Below are 15,802 nucleotides of genomic sequence, written 5' to 3'. Positions count from 1 at the left end.
ATCTAGACCAAAAAAATCACGTCTGTGTTTCATTAAAAAACTTCATTTATAAAGAGAAAAGTGCTTCAGTTTGCTATCAGAAAAATCATAACCGAGGAAATTATGTTTTTCTTGTTGCTGCGGTGTTTGTCAAACACGGAAATGTGCGAAATTGGATTTTAATTATTTTCTGATTGGGAAAAGTGGAAAGTGTGCAGAATGCAGAAAAATATGACATGTTGACCGTGTTTGCTTTTTCGTGCATCCATCTCTCCATCCATCTTCCTCTCACATTACATTTCACTGGAAGGATTCACGAGAGAGATCCTAAATCCAATATGCTTGGCCTATAACAAGATACAAATATGATATGTAACACTTCAGAGACTCACAGTTTATCAATATTGTAATTTATACTCTGTTATTCCTTTTTATGTTATGTACAGGGAGCAGAAAGCAACAGATCTGTTTGTAAATGAGCCTTTTTGCTTTTACTCAGTTTCTTTTTTCAGTTATCTTTCAATAAAACATCGTCATGCAGGTCCTAATTTAAAAACACATTTCATATCAGCATACCAGTGTAGTATTATAAGGCAGAAACAGATCTCAGTGCTGCACAGACAACCCCCAACACACCACGCTGTCCTGATAACTGCAACACTTATTGTGATTTTGGAGAATTGCTCACACTGTGTTTTCTGCCATAGTTAAGAACTAGCTTCATCTATTGGGGTTTTTTTTTTTTTTTTTAATGTGTGTGTGTGTGTGTGTGTGTGTGTGGGTGCTCTGTGTGCGGCACCACTTGTTGCCGTGGTAACGCCGATTGTCTCTTGGTTTGCAGACAGCCAATGGGAACGTGGAGGCCAAAGTGGTGTGTTTTTACCGGCGCAGGGACATCTCCAGCACACTCATCGCCCTGGCAGACAAACATGCAAGTGAGTGACCGACTGAAAACCCCGGCCAGGCATCCAAAAAAAAAAAAAAAAGAAAGAAAGAAAATCATGCCAACCAGGATTTAAAGCAGTTGTTTTTGGGCAACCCCTCTTCAGTTATTTTCCACTGCAAAGTTATAAAGCCTTCAGTCAAACTGAACAAGATTTCCCTGAACTGGAAAATACAACTGTGTTTGTTATTTGGCTGGATTGTGAGGCATGTTTGCACGACAGGGGCGATACAAAATTGAATTGTGCACTGTTACCGAGCTGAGAGAAACAGTCCAGACTGCAGCAGCCCCTCCTCTGACAGGCCTGATTGCAGACAGCATTCGATCTGTTGGGTGTATCAATATGACGACACCTGTGTATATGTGTGTGTGTGTGTGTGTGTGTGCATATGTGCTCTTAAGCGTGGGTGTGTAGCGTGTACTTGAATGTGGTGCTGTTCTCCAGAGCATATACTGCAGTATTATCTGGAACAGCTGGCAGACTTGGACCGGGCTTTACCTCAAGCAGCTTTTTAATGTTATAGGTACCAGAGTGTTTTTCAGAGAGAAAGACATTAAAACATGAGCAAAGACAGAATGGGGAAACACAGACGCCCAGATGAACTGAGATGGTCAGTGTAAAGGAACAGTTCAACCCTAAATCTAAAATACATATTTTTCTTCTTACCTGTAGCGCTGTTTATCAGTCTAGGTAGTTTTGGTGTGAGTTGCCGGGTGTTGGAGATATTGGCTGTAGAGATGTCTGCCTTCTCTCCAATATAATGGAACTAGATGGCATCAGCCAGGGTGCATCTACTCATGGTCGAGAGGCTTGTGCTTGTGAATAACAAATGGCAATAATTAGGGCTTCCCCCTAAAAGTTGAAGATTTGAACAATCAGTCGGAGACCCCTCAGCCTGTGATTCTTCAAGTCAAGCAGTCTTTTTCTACTTCTTCTGTTTTTGTCAGCTAGTGTGCAGTACAGGCTAGTCCTAGGGAAGTTTCAGTCCTTAGTTTTAAATGCAGAGTGAGCGCTTCTTGCTTTCACATTGCTCTTCGGCACAGGCAGCTGCGGACCCAGACCAAGGGTGAGACGGAGGCAGCTGCTCAGAGGGCTTTGGCTGTTCAGGATCAGAGATAACATTATCTTCAGGCTTTTGCGTAGAAGTGATGAATTTACAGCACTCAGGACTAGGGTTGTCACGATACTAAAATTTCAAACTCGATATCGATACCCAGGAAAATATTCAATACTCGATACCATTTCCGATACAGCAGCAAAAAATTAAGAGGCATGTCATTTTTTAAATAAAGATCAGAACAGTAACATCAATGATGAAAACAAAAAATCCCCCCAAAATAAATAAATAACCAGCAACAAGATCTGTCCATACAAATGTATTTATCTACAGCCCCGTTTATTTTCTGTGCTTCTGGTGAATTGGCACCATATTTTCGTTGCTGATCAAATAGAGTTGGTAGTTTAGGCTCAGGATGCTCCTGTTTCTACCTCACTATGTGATCAGAGAACCAGGGGTTACGGGAGAAACCAAACGTTTTTTCAGCTTCAATCTGTGACTTTACAGTTAACATAACTTTTCAGACACACATAATTGTGTTGTCCTGTTAAACTAACATTGTCTATTAATGTTACAGACGGGCATGACTGATAAAGTTTTCTGCTTAGCTCCCACATTAACGTTAGAAGTTATATTTTAGTTTGATGCTGGCGACACCAGCTGCTCAGCTGCTAGTGAGGGGAGGGGCTGTACCTGCCGTCTGCAGCGTGCTGTGTTCACTTCACTAAATATTTCCAAAGAGCGCTTTTTCCTTTATCATTTTTGACCAAAACTGGCTGCTCTGATCCTCCTGCAGCCGCGCTGGCCATATTACAGCAACAGAAATGTGTGCATGCATGCACAGCGACGACAACAAGCCGGGTTGCAGCGAGGGCTCTGTGCCTGCCAGACGCTGCCTGCACAGCACATGTCCATCGGACCTGTCACATGCACCCGACAGGCGCTGAGGTGGCGTGCACTGTTAGTATCGATACTTTTGTAAATTAGTATTGTATCCGGATACAGCGTTTGAGTATCGATACTTTTCTGAGTATTGATACTTTTGACAACCCTGCTCAGGACCTTAGTATACAGTCTCTGGCATTTATTTAACTAGTGTCAGCAAAAGCTGTTGTTACATATGTCTGATCTGTCGGACTTCGGGCGGCAGTAGCTCAGTCTCGGGAGTGTATCTCCAACACTCAGCAACTCACACCGAAACAATCCAGACTGATAAACAGCACTACAGGTAAGAAGGAAAATATGTATTTTTGATTTTGGGGTGAACTCTCCCTTTTAAGATGGTTAGCGGTAGAACAGAGTGTGGAAGAAGTCGCCTGTAACAGAAGTGTGTCTCTTAAAGGCCACAGTCGTTCCTGAATGTACGGGTCGCCTCCCCAGTGGTCAGTGGGTAATGATGCCTTCAAGGCACCGCTTCAGAGTCCCTGAATTCAAAGAGGAAAGAAGTAGAGGGGGGATGAAAGATTTATCCCCACTGCAAGATTTTTTTATTTTAATTTTTACATGACATATTTGTACGTAACATGTTATGATGGTTTGTTTGGTGGTTTGTTTACAAGCCTACCTTGTTGCAGAAGTGAAGAGGATATAAATCGTAAAATGTAAATGCATTGAACTGGATTTATAGAACCTACAGCTGTCATTTGAAATAGACCTGACTGTGTGTAGCATCTGTTCTCTTTGGTAACTGATGGTTATCCATCTTCAGTATAATCTTAGAGGGAAAATACCATCACCAGCCACCCACATGCTGGCAGGTTTTGGCTGTAATTGTTCAGTTGGTCATCCTTACCAGCCACATTTAAAAAATAAACTATCTTGCAATGTTAGAAAGGAAGAGGAGAGCAAAGATTGAAGAGTGAATCCAGTCTGAGTCTGCTGTGATGCTCCATTATTTTCACCCTCATTTGTGAACATATAAGACTGAAAATCCTGTATGATGGGTGTATTTAGGTGTTATTTAGATTGTTAAGGGGGATTCTTATGCAGTATAGAAGCTTTGATTGTGTATTTAGGCGGTTCTGTTCATATCTGATGAAACGTAAAATTACCTTTTGTAGACTTACATGCTAACACTGAAATCATGTGTTTAGTAGGCCAGGTTATGCTTTACATAAAGTAGTTTATACAAAGTCTTGTCTCACCACGTCTAATGGCAAAAGTGTTTATAGCTGTTCTGAATGGGCACACTTAGGTGGAGAATAGACATGCCTGCATAGAGAAGGGCGAGACGCGATGAATCTTACAAATGAGGATAATGGCGCTCGCTGTGGGACAGTCTCTTGTCTTTATGGTGTTAGTCGTTCACACAAAAAGGGGACCGAATAGTTGTGTACAAAATGAAAAAGAGAAACTCTGCATTACTTTACTGGCCACATGATCCAGAAAGAATATACTGTACAATGCAGTGACTTTTGTATGTCGTTAGGTCGTGAGTTCTAAGAGACCAGAGGTACAAAATAAAAAAGTCAACGCTGTCATGTAAAATGATATTGATATGGGAACACAGTGAAGTAGCTGATTAGACTGTGTCCATTTGACTTCTGGGCTGAGATGAGAGGTTGTGGCTCGAGTGTGTTGGCTAAAAAGACACTCTTTTTGGTGTCCGGTGTGTGTGCACACTCTTGCATCATGGGCCTTGTTCAGACTGCCAGCCCATATCCATTTTTTTTGGCATATCCAGATTGATCTTCGAAACTCTGGACAGCAACAAAACACATGAAATGAAATTTGGAGGTGGTTTGAAATGTGATTCCAATCGGCTCTCTACAGATGCGTTTCAGTCCGGCCTCTCAAAACAGATTTCAATGTGTCTTCTGTTTCACTTGAAATATGACACACGATGGTGATGTCACATCCAGAGTGTCAGAAATGCTGAGCAGAATCCATGCTGCTAGCAGAGTGTTAAAGAATACAACATGAGAAACAACTGTCTGTGGACAGACGCTGAAATAAAGTCCCCAGCATAGCTGTGTAGTTACTGAAGTCTACGTTGTTACCACAGCAACCTAAACAGATAGGTTGGTGATGTCTGGATACGTAAGTCTGATTCGCTAACTTGCTAATGACAGTGTGGACAGTCAGTCTTAAAGATCTGATTTAACAAACAAATCTGATTTGCAGGCAGTCTGAATGTAGCCACCCACTCTGACTTAAATACATTTACATTAACCCCCCCCCCCCCGTACCAGACATAGAAATATGAATTACACTTATAAACTCAAATGACAGAAAAATTGGTTTTATTATCATGCTGTCAGCTTTTATATCCTCAACAGGAGTTAGAAAAAGGAAAGGCTGCTAAATAGTACGTTTCCAAGTGCACCCTCTGACAGTTTATCTAATCTCCTCCAGTTTAAGATGCTGCTCGACTTCCCCTGATCCAGTGATTTTATGTTATGCCGTTTTTTCATATGAACTCTGGACAGTGTCTGCAGAATCAGGTCCAGACATTGTCGAGAGTTTCCCTGTCATACATGCAGCACACAACAGGAGAGTGTCCAGGTCAGAAGCATTTCACCTACTGAGATAGGTGAAGTTTAGGTCAGGGGTGGAGCGTGGAAGAGGTAGGACGTGATGCAGACAACAGAGTTTCTTTCATTTGCTTGAATTTGTTGGACGATTTTGGCTTCGACCCTTACCAACAGAAGTTACTGAATCTGATTCTCTCTCTTGTCAGACATTTTTGTTGCCGTCTTCCCTTCTTCTTCAACTCCAGATGTTTGTTTTCTACTGGTTTCATGTGAGCTGCATGATAGGACCATCATCAATACACCCACTTGCTTGCTGTGAATTCTCCAAAGATACTTGCTCTATTCACACATGGGCTCCATTGAACATTAAACAGACTTTATACTAGGTAGCTGACAGGTTAAAGTCCTTTTAATGTTCGATCCAACTGATTCGGACATTAGCGTTCTCACCTACAGCTCCTCTGGGTAATGTCTTGACCAGTGGTTCCCAACTGGTCCAGCTACAGGTCCAGATTCTCCTCAGTCATTAGTTCAAGGTCCAGTTTAATATATTGAATGTCATACTTGCGTTTGGCCATGTTGTCGAGGTAGTCTGCTGTCTCTGTCAAGTGGCTGTCCGTTCGTCACTCACTCTACAGCAGGAAACAGCACTTCAAAGTAAAAGCTCTGTGCCGAGAAGAGATGGTTTCAGAGATGGTTTGCCAAAATGTGTTAAATATTTGGCATGTCCAGAACATGTGCAGCAGAGAAGAGATGATTTAATGGCACAGTTTGATTGAACTCACTGCACCATTCACGTACCAGTAGTGTTGTTGTCATACTAACAGTAGAAACACTGTCATCCTGTACTTCAGACTTGCAACACCAACCACTAGACTTTGACTGGGTGTGGCAGGCTAAGTGTTGGCTCTGGGGGTGTTAAAGAGTGTATGTATGTATGTGTGTGTGTGTGTGTGTGTGTGTGTGTGTGTGTGTGTGTGTGTGTGTGTGTGTGTGTGTGTGTGTGTGTGTGTGTGTGTGTGTGTNTAAGTGTGTGGCCTCGGGTGTGTATCCATGGTAGGAGGGGGATTGTTTGTTCTGCTGGACCACACAGCATCAGTGTGTGTGTGTGTGTGTGTGTGTGTGTGTGTGTGTGTGTACCTTTAAGAAAGTCTGTGATTATTTTTGAGCTGCGTTTGTTCATACATATGCTGCTTTATCTGTGCAGCACTTTTTTTTTTTTTTTGCAGGGTTTTTGTTTATTCAGCTTGAGATTTCAATAGAAAACATATTTTTTATATTTTAGGTGTATGGGTTTTTTTATTGTTTCATGCTGAATGTCAAATAAACATGAATATTTAACATAAAATCAATGTTTTTTAGCCTCTACCACTGGTTTTATTGCATTTTTGGTTAAACTCATGCGGATACAACAAACCCAGCATCATCAGATGTAATTAACACTATGATGAGACGTAGCAGGAGTGGAGTAACGTTTCTATAGGCTCTTTCTATACAGGCCTCTCGGTTTTTGGCTGTGCTCTGCCAGCCGCAGTTTGGTGAAGGGGCTTCCAGACATTTGCAATATGTAAAAAATGCATGGCAGGAATGGCTGTGCACCGCATGGGTGTGGGCTGTATCCTGTCTGCGTTTCTGTAGCTGCAGCCTCACTGTATGTGTGCGTGTGTGTATGCATGCCCCTGTGTGCGTGCGTGTGTGTGTGTGTGTGTGTGTGTGTGTGTGTGTGTGTGTGTGTGCGCTAGTGTCTTTCTTATATATGCATGATGCACTTGAGTTTTTTGCCCTGGGCGCTGTCACAGGAGCCGCTGAAAGGGGTACACTTAATTCAGTTATGGATCAGTGGAGAATGGCGTTTGAGCCCGTGTGTCTTTATGTGTGTCTGCTGTGAGTCATTGATCAAATATTTTGCTTGCAGAGATTCAGAGCACTCCCTCAATGGGGCCTCCGACTCCAGCATTAGCCCCTCCCCTGTGAGCCGAGCAGCCTCCTGAGTGGTCAGCTTCTGTGGCGGACTTGGCATTTTACCTCCCTGGCCCCTCCCTTCAGACGTTTGAATTTTGCCATGACTCAAAACCTTTTTCTATTTTTGAGATGTGGCTCCTAGCTCCCATAAACAATAGACAACGATGCTGCCAGTGAAGTGATGCACAGGAGTGGAACCAGTGAAGTCAGGCTGGTTGTGGGATAAGTGCAGGATATTATAGCCACTGGTTTCTTTTTGCTCGGGCTTTGTCACCTCTTTTTTCTGGATGCTTTTATTACTAAGTGAATCCATTCACCAGTAGTAGTTGCTGTCCCACTTGATCTCAACATCCACTCTGTATACGACATGAGATGATGATATGTTGTAATGAATCCACATCCTACAGTGAGAGGATGAATTTCTCATTTGCATCCGCAGCTGCAGAGCTTTATGGACTGTGTCCTTATCAGCTGTAATGATTCCTAAATGAAGGCAGCATCCTCGCCTGTGTCCGCACAGTTTCTGAGGTGCACATGGAGGTTTTATGTTGTTGTTGCAGCTTATTAGTCTTATTTGTTTTAATATTATAAAAATGTAATTACTTGCTCTATTTGTCTGGTTAGAAAGAAGGAAATTATGCTAAAAATACCTTGTTTGCAAACAAAGAGAAATGAAGCTAAAAATATTCTTGCTGGCTACAGAATTTTTGTGTCATGTGCAGCTACATAGTTTTGGGGATGTGTTTATCTTTCTGCTTTTGAACTAAACTTTTGTTTTAATGACCAGGTGACCAGAATTACCAGCTTTCAGATGTATGCACTCCAGTAACTGGCTTACTGAGAGATATTAGGCTCAGTCAGGAAATCAGAGAGCACGCTTACATGCACAGCAATCTGTTTACTGTTAAACTCATGTTTGCATTCACGTACACTGCCTACCACCTCACCCCAATTACAGACTTTTGGTTTCCTGTTTGCATGACATACGACTCCGGGTACTTAAAGGGATAGTTTGGATTTTTTTAAGTGGGGCTGTTTGAGGTACTTATCTATAGTCAGTGTATTACATATGGTAGATGTCTGTTGGCATGCCCCAGTTTGGAGAAGCAAGCTGGAGTGCTGACAAGGAAGCTTAGCAATGTACTGCTGTGGATAGGGAGCAGCAGCCATGTTAAAAGAATCAACATCATTTTAATTAGATGCTATGCTAAGAATATTTTTATTGCTTTAGCTTTCCGTCGAACAGCCCGTTCCGATGTGTGAGTTGTTTCCCATCTAGGCTCTCGTCAAAGCCACCAGACTCCATTGACAAAGACAGTAATTTTAGCTTACTGAAAACAGGAGCTGCTGGTCTACAGCTGCCTCGATCAGTTAGTTGGTTAGTGTTAATGTGTGACTTTGGTGAATCCAAACTAACCTTTTTAAACACCAAAGTCACACAATAACACAAACAAACTAACTGATCAAGGCAGCTGTAGACCAGCTGCTCCTGTGTTCGGCAATGTTAAATCACTGTTTTTCTCAATGAAGTCTGGCTGTAAAGAGAACAATATAAGGGCTTACTTTTCCCATCTGAAATCACTGTCTGACAGTAAGGTAAATCCGTGAAAACATTTAAATATAGTGTACACTTAAACTGATATTGATTTTTTTTTCGGTGCCTAAAATATTTTTTGCTGCTGGCCTCATCCACAGCAGTACATGCACAGCTTCTTCTTCGGACTTCTGCCTGCTTTCTTAAACGGGGGGCGTGCTGACCGCCATTTAATGTAGGTAATACACTGACTATGGGTAAGTACCTCTTACAACCCCACTTCTGAAGATCCAAACTATCCCTTTACACGGAAATCCCAGTGATTTTATGCACCAGAATCAGTTCTCGAGAAGAATTATTCAGTCTATGAAAACAGCTGTGTAAGGTCCTCTGTTTCTCTGGAGGAAGCTTTGTTGTGTCTGGGGGGAATGTCCCTTGTGATGTCAATAAAGTTATCTTGGCTTGTCATTGGAGACCATAAATTTTGAATTTTGGAAAGCCTGTAGAGTTTGAAAGACAGTGGTGTGTACCAGCCAGGGAGGGTCTGATGAAAGACACTTGTATGTTGCAACATGAGACATCGAGATGATTCAAATAGCATATCATGTGAGCCTCTTCAGCTCACATGAACCTCATAATCAGTAACAGTGTGACAATGCAGTAAATCTGGTGTTTAAATGTCGAGATCTGTTCACTCGATAACGACCACTTTGCTTACTGTCACACTATCTTGTTGTCATAAAGAGATGAAGCTCCAGGGATTAAATGTGTCCTATTCACCAAACTGATAACTGAACCACATACAGGGGGTTTCTGCAGTCCCAGCTCAGTGAATGCAGACTAGACTCCAAGTCTATTTGTCACACGAGAAATGATCAGCACTGAACTGTCTTGTACTGTTTTCTACTGACTGCTGCTGTTGTTCGTACTTTTGTTTGGAATGTGCTGTGGATGGAGGAAAATGTCCACAATGCATTTGTATAGTGTGGAGATACTTTCTTTTTAAAATGTGTCCTTGACAAGGCAAACATGTCGTAGCCTACAGATGTGAAGACACCATCTGAATCAGAGCTGCAGTGCTGATTAAATGAATAGATGCTCGATAGAAAATTAATTGGCAAGTATTTTGATAAAAGAATAATAATTTCAATATTTTTTTAAAGCAAAAAAGCCATATATTTGCTGGGTTAATGCTCCTTTAATGTAAGAATTTGCTGTTTTTTCTTTATCATACATGATAATTAACTGAACAATTTTGGATTTTTACCTTTGACTGGATAATATATACCATCTGAAGATGTCACCATGGGCTCTTCGCTGTTTTCTAACAATTTATAAACAAATCAATAAATTGAGAAAATAATGGGCAAATGAATCGATAATGAAAATAATTGCTCGTTGCAGCTCTAATCTTAATCACTTTACTTAATTTGGTAGCTAGAGATAGGCGATATTGACAAAACTGTTATCTCAGTATTGATTATGTGATGATGTTTTGGGTAAGACGATTGGTATTTTCATACATTTCAGGGTTTCTCGCACGAGTTTGAGCACTAGAATATTTTGTGTTCACTCAAATAAGTTGCGTCATATGCATTTGAAATTGCTGAATCAGTTACTGAACTTCTGCTGGTACGTCCTCCACGTCATATGTCCCTGAAGGATCTCAATGCTGACTGGCTATCACAGTGAAATTTAGATTTTCCAACTTTAGTGAATAAGCATATCACGTATGCTTAATTCATGTAGTTCATGTCAGTTGTCAGTTGTTGATGCAGCCATCACATCCATTGTGCTGCTGCCTGATGGGAATTCGCGTCTGATCGCTGGATTACATTGACTTAACATGTATTTCAGTCACCTGAATTATTTTATCCACGCCCGGTGTGAACACAACATAAAAGTTTGCTTAAACTTGCCTCTGCAGCAGCTACTCCTCAAATCCATCAACCTGATGTGTTCAGCTCTGATCAATCTGACCACAAACTGGTCGACTAATTATACACCCGGCAACTCAAAGAGTTTTGCATGTTGTCATGGACCTCCAAAAACCATTGTCCAATTTCAGAGAGGGGGCACAGAGCAGCTGGAAAATAGTAACACTGTAATTAACCCTTGAAAACCAGGTTAAAAAGACAGTTCACCCTAAAATCAAAAATAAATATTTTTCCTCTTACCTGTCGTACTATTTATTAATCTAGATTGTTTGGGTGTGAGTTTCAGTGTTGGAGATATCAGCCGTAGAGATGTCTGCCTTCTCTTGAATACAATGGAACTAGATGGCACACAGAAGCATGCATCTATTCATGAAGAGGCTTGTGCTTGTGATGGTGCGAGATTTAAACAATAATGGCGTCTCCTCGGCTCAGCTTGAAGTTCCATTATATCGGAGAGAAGGCATACATCTCTACAGTCGATATGTTCAACACTCTGCGACTCACTCCAAAACTATCTAGATGGATAAATAGCTGTACAGGTAAGAGGGAAAATATGTATCTTTGATTTTGGGGCGAACAGTCCCTGTAGTACAGTATTTAACTGATGTCACAGTTTTACCACAACCACTCTGAAAATTTCTCCTCACGTCACAGTATTGATTTGATATTGATAGATCTCCCTGTTGTCGTAGGAATCGTGAGTAAATAGTTATTTTCCCTTCGACAGATGATTTTTGAGCAGAAGCATGTAGCTGTCTGCGTCTGTCTCTCGTCCTTCCACCAGCACACAACAAATATGCACTGTATCATAGAGGTGCAGTCAGTTTGTTAAGGTAATAACAGTCTGCTGTGCTCTCCTCACCTCCTCCTCTCGCCCTCAGGCCTGCTCTTTCCTCCTCTTTCTCCTCCCCTCGTCGTCTCTCAGCCCTGTAAGGCGACCCATTCATCAATAATTGATAATTGGCTGGGACAGGTGAGATGGAGAGGCAATTTGTAGAGAGTGTGGTGTGGGTGCACTGCCAGGAGATTGGCTCGGAGGAGGAGAGGAGAAGGACTGAGGTTGGGGAGTTGAGTTGCTACTCAAGGACGCTCAGCTAGGGGCCAGTCGGAGGAGCCAGCCAGGTGATGTACCACTTCATAACCTGGATACTGTGTGTGTATGTGTGTGTAAATTTATGGATTTGTGCATAAACATGCAGAGAAACACACATTCAAGCAAGCACACCCACATACTGAGACTCAGTTTTATTTGTAAAACCCAAAATCACATTTTGCCTGTAAGAACTTTACAATCTGTACAAACACGACACCCTCTATACTTCGACCCTCAGTGCGGATAAAGAAAAACTCAACAACAAAAAAATCCTTTACAAGGAGAATAAAGGGAGAAACCTTTTGAAGAGCAGCAAAGAAGGACTTTTTCTTCTAGGATGAACACATGCAGTAGACTTTATACAAACACAGTAGAAAGAACTGAAAATATTTAAATTTTACGCCTTCAAAAGAACATTTCTTCTTCATTTTTATGGAGCCTGAAAACTAAATTCTCCAAGAAAGCTATCACGGCACCAAGTACACCCCCTCCTTGCTTTAATAAGGTGTTTTCTTTAAGTGAAAATAATATGCTATCATGTCTGCATTTATTTGATTTCACGCAAGAGCGCTTCCTCTGATAATATATGGTCATTCAGAGGTTCGTGTATATTTTCTGCAGCTCCGAGTGCTGCACAAATGAAAGGGTTTCCTACAGCGTTACTCTGCATTGCCTAAAAAGTGTACACCTTATTACCTTTTTATGAAATTCAATGTTAGGGTTAATAAGCTTCAGGTGTTAACGAGCAGCGGTGCTACATCACACAGCAAACACCACATATTATAGGGAGGTTGAGACGCCAACCATGAGTTGCTACACACCCCAGTTTACCTCTGTCTTAAGACATTTGCTACTGGTTCCTACTCAGTATCAGGGATGTAAATCACTGGTTTCATCACGATATGATATCATATTGATTCTTTGGTCACACAGTCTCTTATAGAAGAAGATACCAACCCTGTCTTTTCTGCTTTTGACCATAAAAGATAAAAACAACACACAAATAATGTAAATAAGTGATACCGCTTAAGTGCAGTAAAGTTTACTTTAAATTGACTCCACTAACACAGATTACACAGCACATCAAATCAGTAAGCCTCTAGGGCTTTCTGCCAGAAAGTCCCCACTGGAATATTTTCATTTCAAACTATTATCTTTTTCATAAAACTTCTCTTAACAGCCATAAATAATTGATTAACAGCAAGATCATTTGATAACGGTATCAAATTTAGCTCAATAATAACTGTTAAGATTCATGGACGAAACAATTGTTTGTTGCTAGTGACCCATTATTAGCGTAAGCATGTCTACATTGCATAAATCAGCCTAGCAGCTAGCGGACTTTCCTCTGTTCATAACTTGACAAATGACATGTATTATTTATACATTTTTTCTTACTCACCGTTGGTTTAAGTCACTGAATCTTCTGACAGAACAGCATGTTTGAATTTGAGCCTGCAGGCACGTTTATTCAGGTGAACATTGTTAAAAAAAAAGAGCAGCTAATGTTGCTATAGTGAGAAGTTAGCAGAGTGAGACGCCCAACCAGGCAGGTAGGTTGTGTTTTATCTGATAATGGCATTGTTACGTATGACCTGTACTCTGTCTTTTGACCCTTCTGCTGATTTATTCCAGAGTAAATAGCGTCATCCTCATTGTCTTTCTCTCCGTTGCTTGCCATCTGTCTGCCGCTGTTTGACAATGACACAGACTTTAAAAATAAAAGCGTAACCTAAAGATGACTATGTAGATCGATGTTTTCACTTTGCATCGATGACACTGGGTCATTGATCACTGAATCGATATACCGATCCAGATTGATGGATTGTTACACCCCTACTCAGTATGGAAAAGTTTGGAATTTGATTTTTGTAGTTTGCATTCAGAAATTTTAAAAATAAATTGATTTATACAAGCAGTTTTTTTCATGGAGTTTGGAGCAGACCGACAGGGCAGCCGTGAAAGACACTGAAAGAAAATGTAGATTTTATATATAAAAGCATCACTAATAACCAAACACTAAACTTGTGTGAACGTTTACAAGCTATACAGTGATGCAGTTATCAGAAAAGCTAATGGACTACCTTTTCTGAGTAAGGAATCCTAATAAAGTGTGTCTGCAGGTCATAAAATGTAAATATTAGCCCTTAAAAGTCATTAAATAGTCTTACATTTTAATTTGTAAGGTCTTAAATGCCTCAAACATTTTATCTTATTTTATTTTATTTATCCATCTTTTAATTTACTTATGTCAAAATGAGTCAAGCTGTTCTGGTCAAAGTCCACAGTTTTTGTGTAACAAATTAAGCTAAGCTAAAGATGTCTTTTTACTTTATACTTGCACTTACCTGTTTGTAAAATGTAGATAACCTAACTCACTCTCCAACAATAAACCTACCTCTGCACAGGACCACATTTACTCACTTACCTGCAATGCTTGAGCAAGAAAAAGATGAATTGCCAAAAAAATCTTAGTCAATTTAGTTAAAAAATCTCTTGAAAAGGTTTTAAAAAGTACTACATATTAGTGTCTGATACCTGAAGACCCCCTGTAACAGCTCCAGTCATCGTTTCTATGGACACAGTGAAGGAACAAGGCTGCACAGACACCGTGAAAATAGAATTATTTGACTAATTTAAAGTTATTTTCAGTTCCTAATAAACGAGATGGAACGATACGGGCGGAACAGTAATATAGGCCTAATAATATTTGATTTACTGAGGGAAAATAAAACAAGTGTAGGTAGCAGCGTTAAGTTTATTTCCTCTTGGGGCAGAGATGAGTTTGTCTGGGTTTGGTGTTAATTGATTTGGATGAGCTACAGTACCTTGCTAAAGACTTCTGGCAATTATTTGGCAACATAATTACATGGATAGTCAGAATGTAACATACATGTCAATAGCTGGATTTTTGTATTTATTTGAGAGTATTTATGTACCACTCTTTGCCTTTATAAAGGCATAATCAAGCCCTTTCCTACCTCTCTGAACTTCTTCATGTCTACACACCCTCCTGTACTCTGAAATCCTCTTCCACGATCCAACTCACATCACCATCTGCCCGCTTGACTACCATGGGTCCTACAGCCTTCAGCCGTTCTGCCCCCCACCTCTGGAACTCTCTCCGCCGCGACATTCGCAATATTGACTCCCTTTCCATCTTCAAATCCCGTCTGAAAACGCACTGTTTAAAGTTGGCATATTCACAGTGACAGGAAAGGGGAGAGAGAATGGGGATGACATGCAGCACAGGGCTACAGATTTGGGCACACACTATCTGTTGAGCTGGAGGCTGCCCCAACAGCAGGGTTTAAAACAGGACTTTAAATGTATTCATTTACATAAAAACACCGAGCGATTTGTACTCAAATGTCAAATACAGTATAGTCTGAAAAGTTTACCAAGAAGTATTGAAATTTGAGTCTTGAAAAGTATGAAATTTTTAAATGGAAAATGTGTAGGAACACTGTTTTTGCCCCCTCATTTCCTTTAATATCACTTCCATTGGCTGCCTAATAAACAGATAAAATGCCCCCACAAATAATAACAATAATGATAAAAAAAAACAAAAACTAGTCTTGCTACATAGATAATGACGTGTCAGGATCTGTCTGATTTGTCTCAGCAGTAGTTAATCAAAGTAGCACATTGCAATGATGGAAAAAAGTTGGGGGGAAAAAGTGGAGACAAACAACCCAATCTGTCATAGTCAGGTGGGCCGCGCTCGCTACCTCTGCTCACCAGTGTCCTCGGGGAAACCCCAGACGACTGTTGGTTATCTATGAATTAAAAGTGTTTGCTCTACAATAATGTACATGTGCCT

General features: G+C 40.7%; 1 protein-coding gene across 7 annotated transcripts in view; it reads left to right on the top strand.

Annotated features, from left to right (window-relative positions):
- The window catches only part of mta1 (metastasis associated 1), a 75,886-nt gene that overhangs the window by 25,811 nt on the left and 34,273 nt on the right, over nt 1-15,802 (top strand). For all 7 annotated transcript variants that reach the window (XM_050061721.1, XM_050061720.1, XM_050061719.1 and 4 more), the window contains exon 3: nt 821-914. In XM_050061721.1, coding sequence (XP_049917678.1) covers nt 821-914 — 94 coding nt within the window. The remainder of the gene's footprint in view (nt 1-820; nt 915-15,802) is intronic.

Source organism: Epinephelus moara, chromosome 14, assembly GCF_006386435.1.
Source record: "Epinephelus moara isolate mb chromosome 14, YSFRI_EMoa_1.0, whole genome shotgun sequence".
Classification (NCBI taxonomy): Eukaryota; Metazoa; Chordata; class Actinopteri; order Perciformes; family Serranidae; genus Epinephelus; species Epinephelus moara.
The sequence above is the reverse complement of the archived record's forward strand: the minus strand, read 5'-3'. Positions and strand labels throughout refer to the sequence as shown.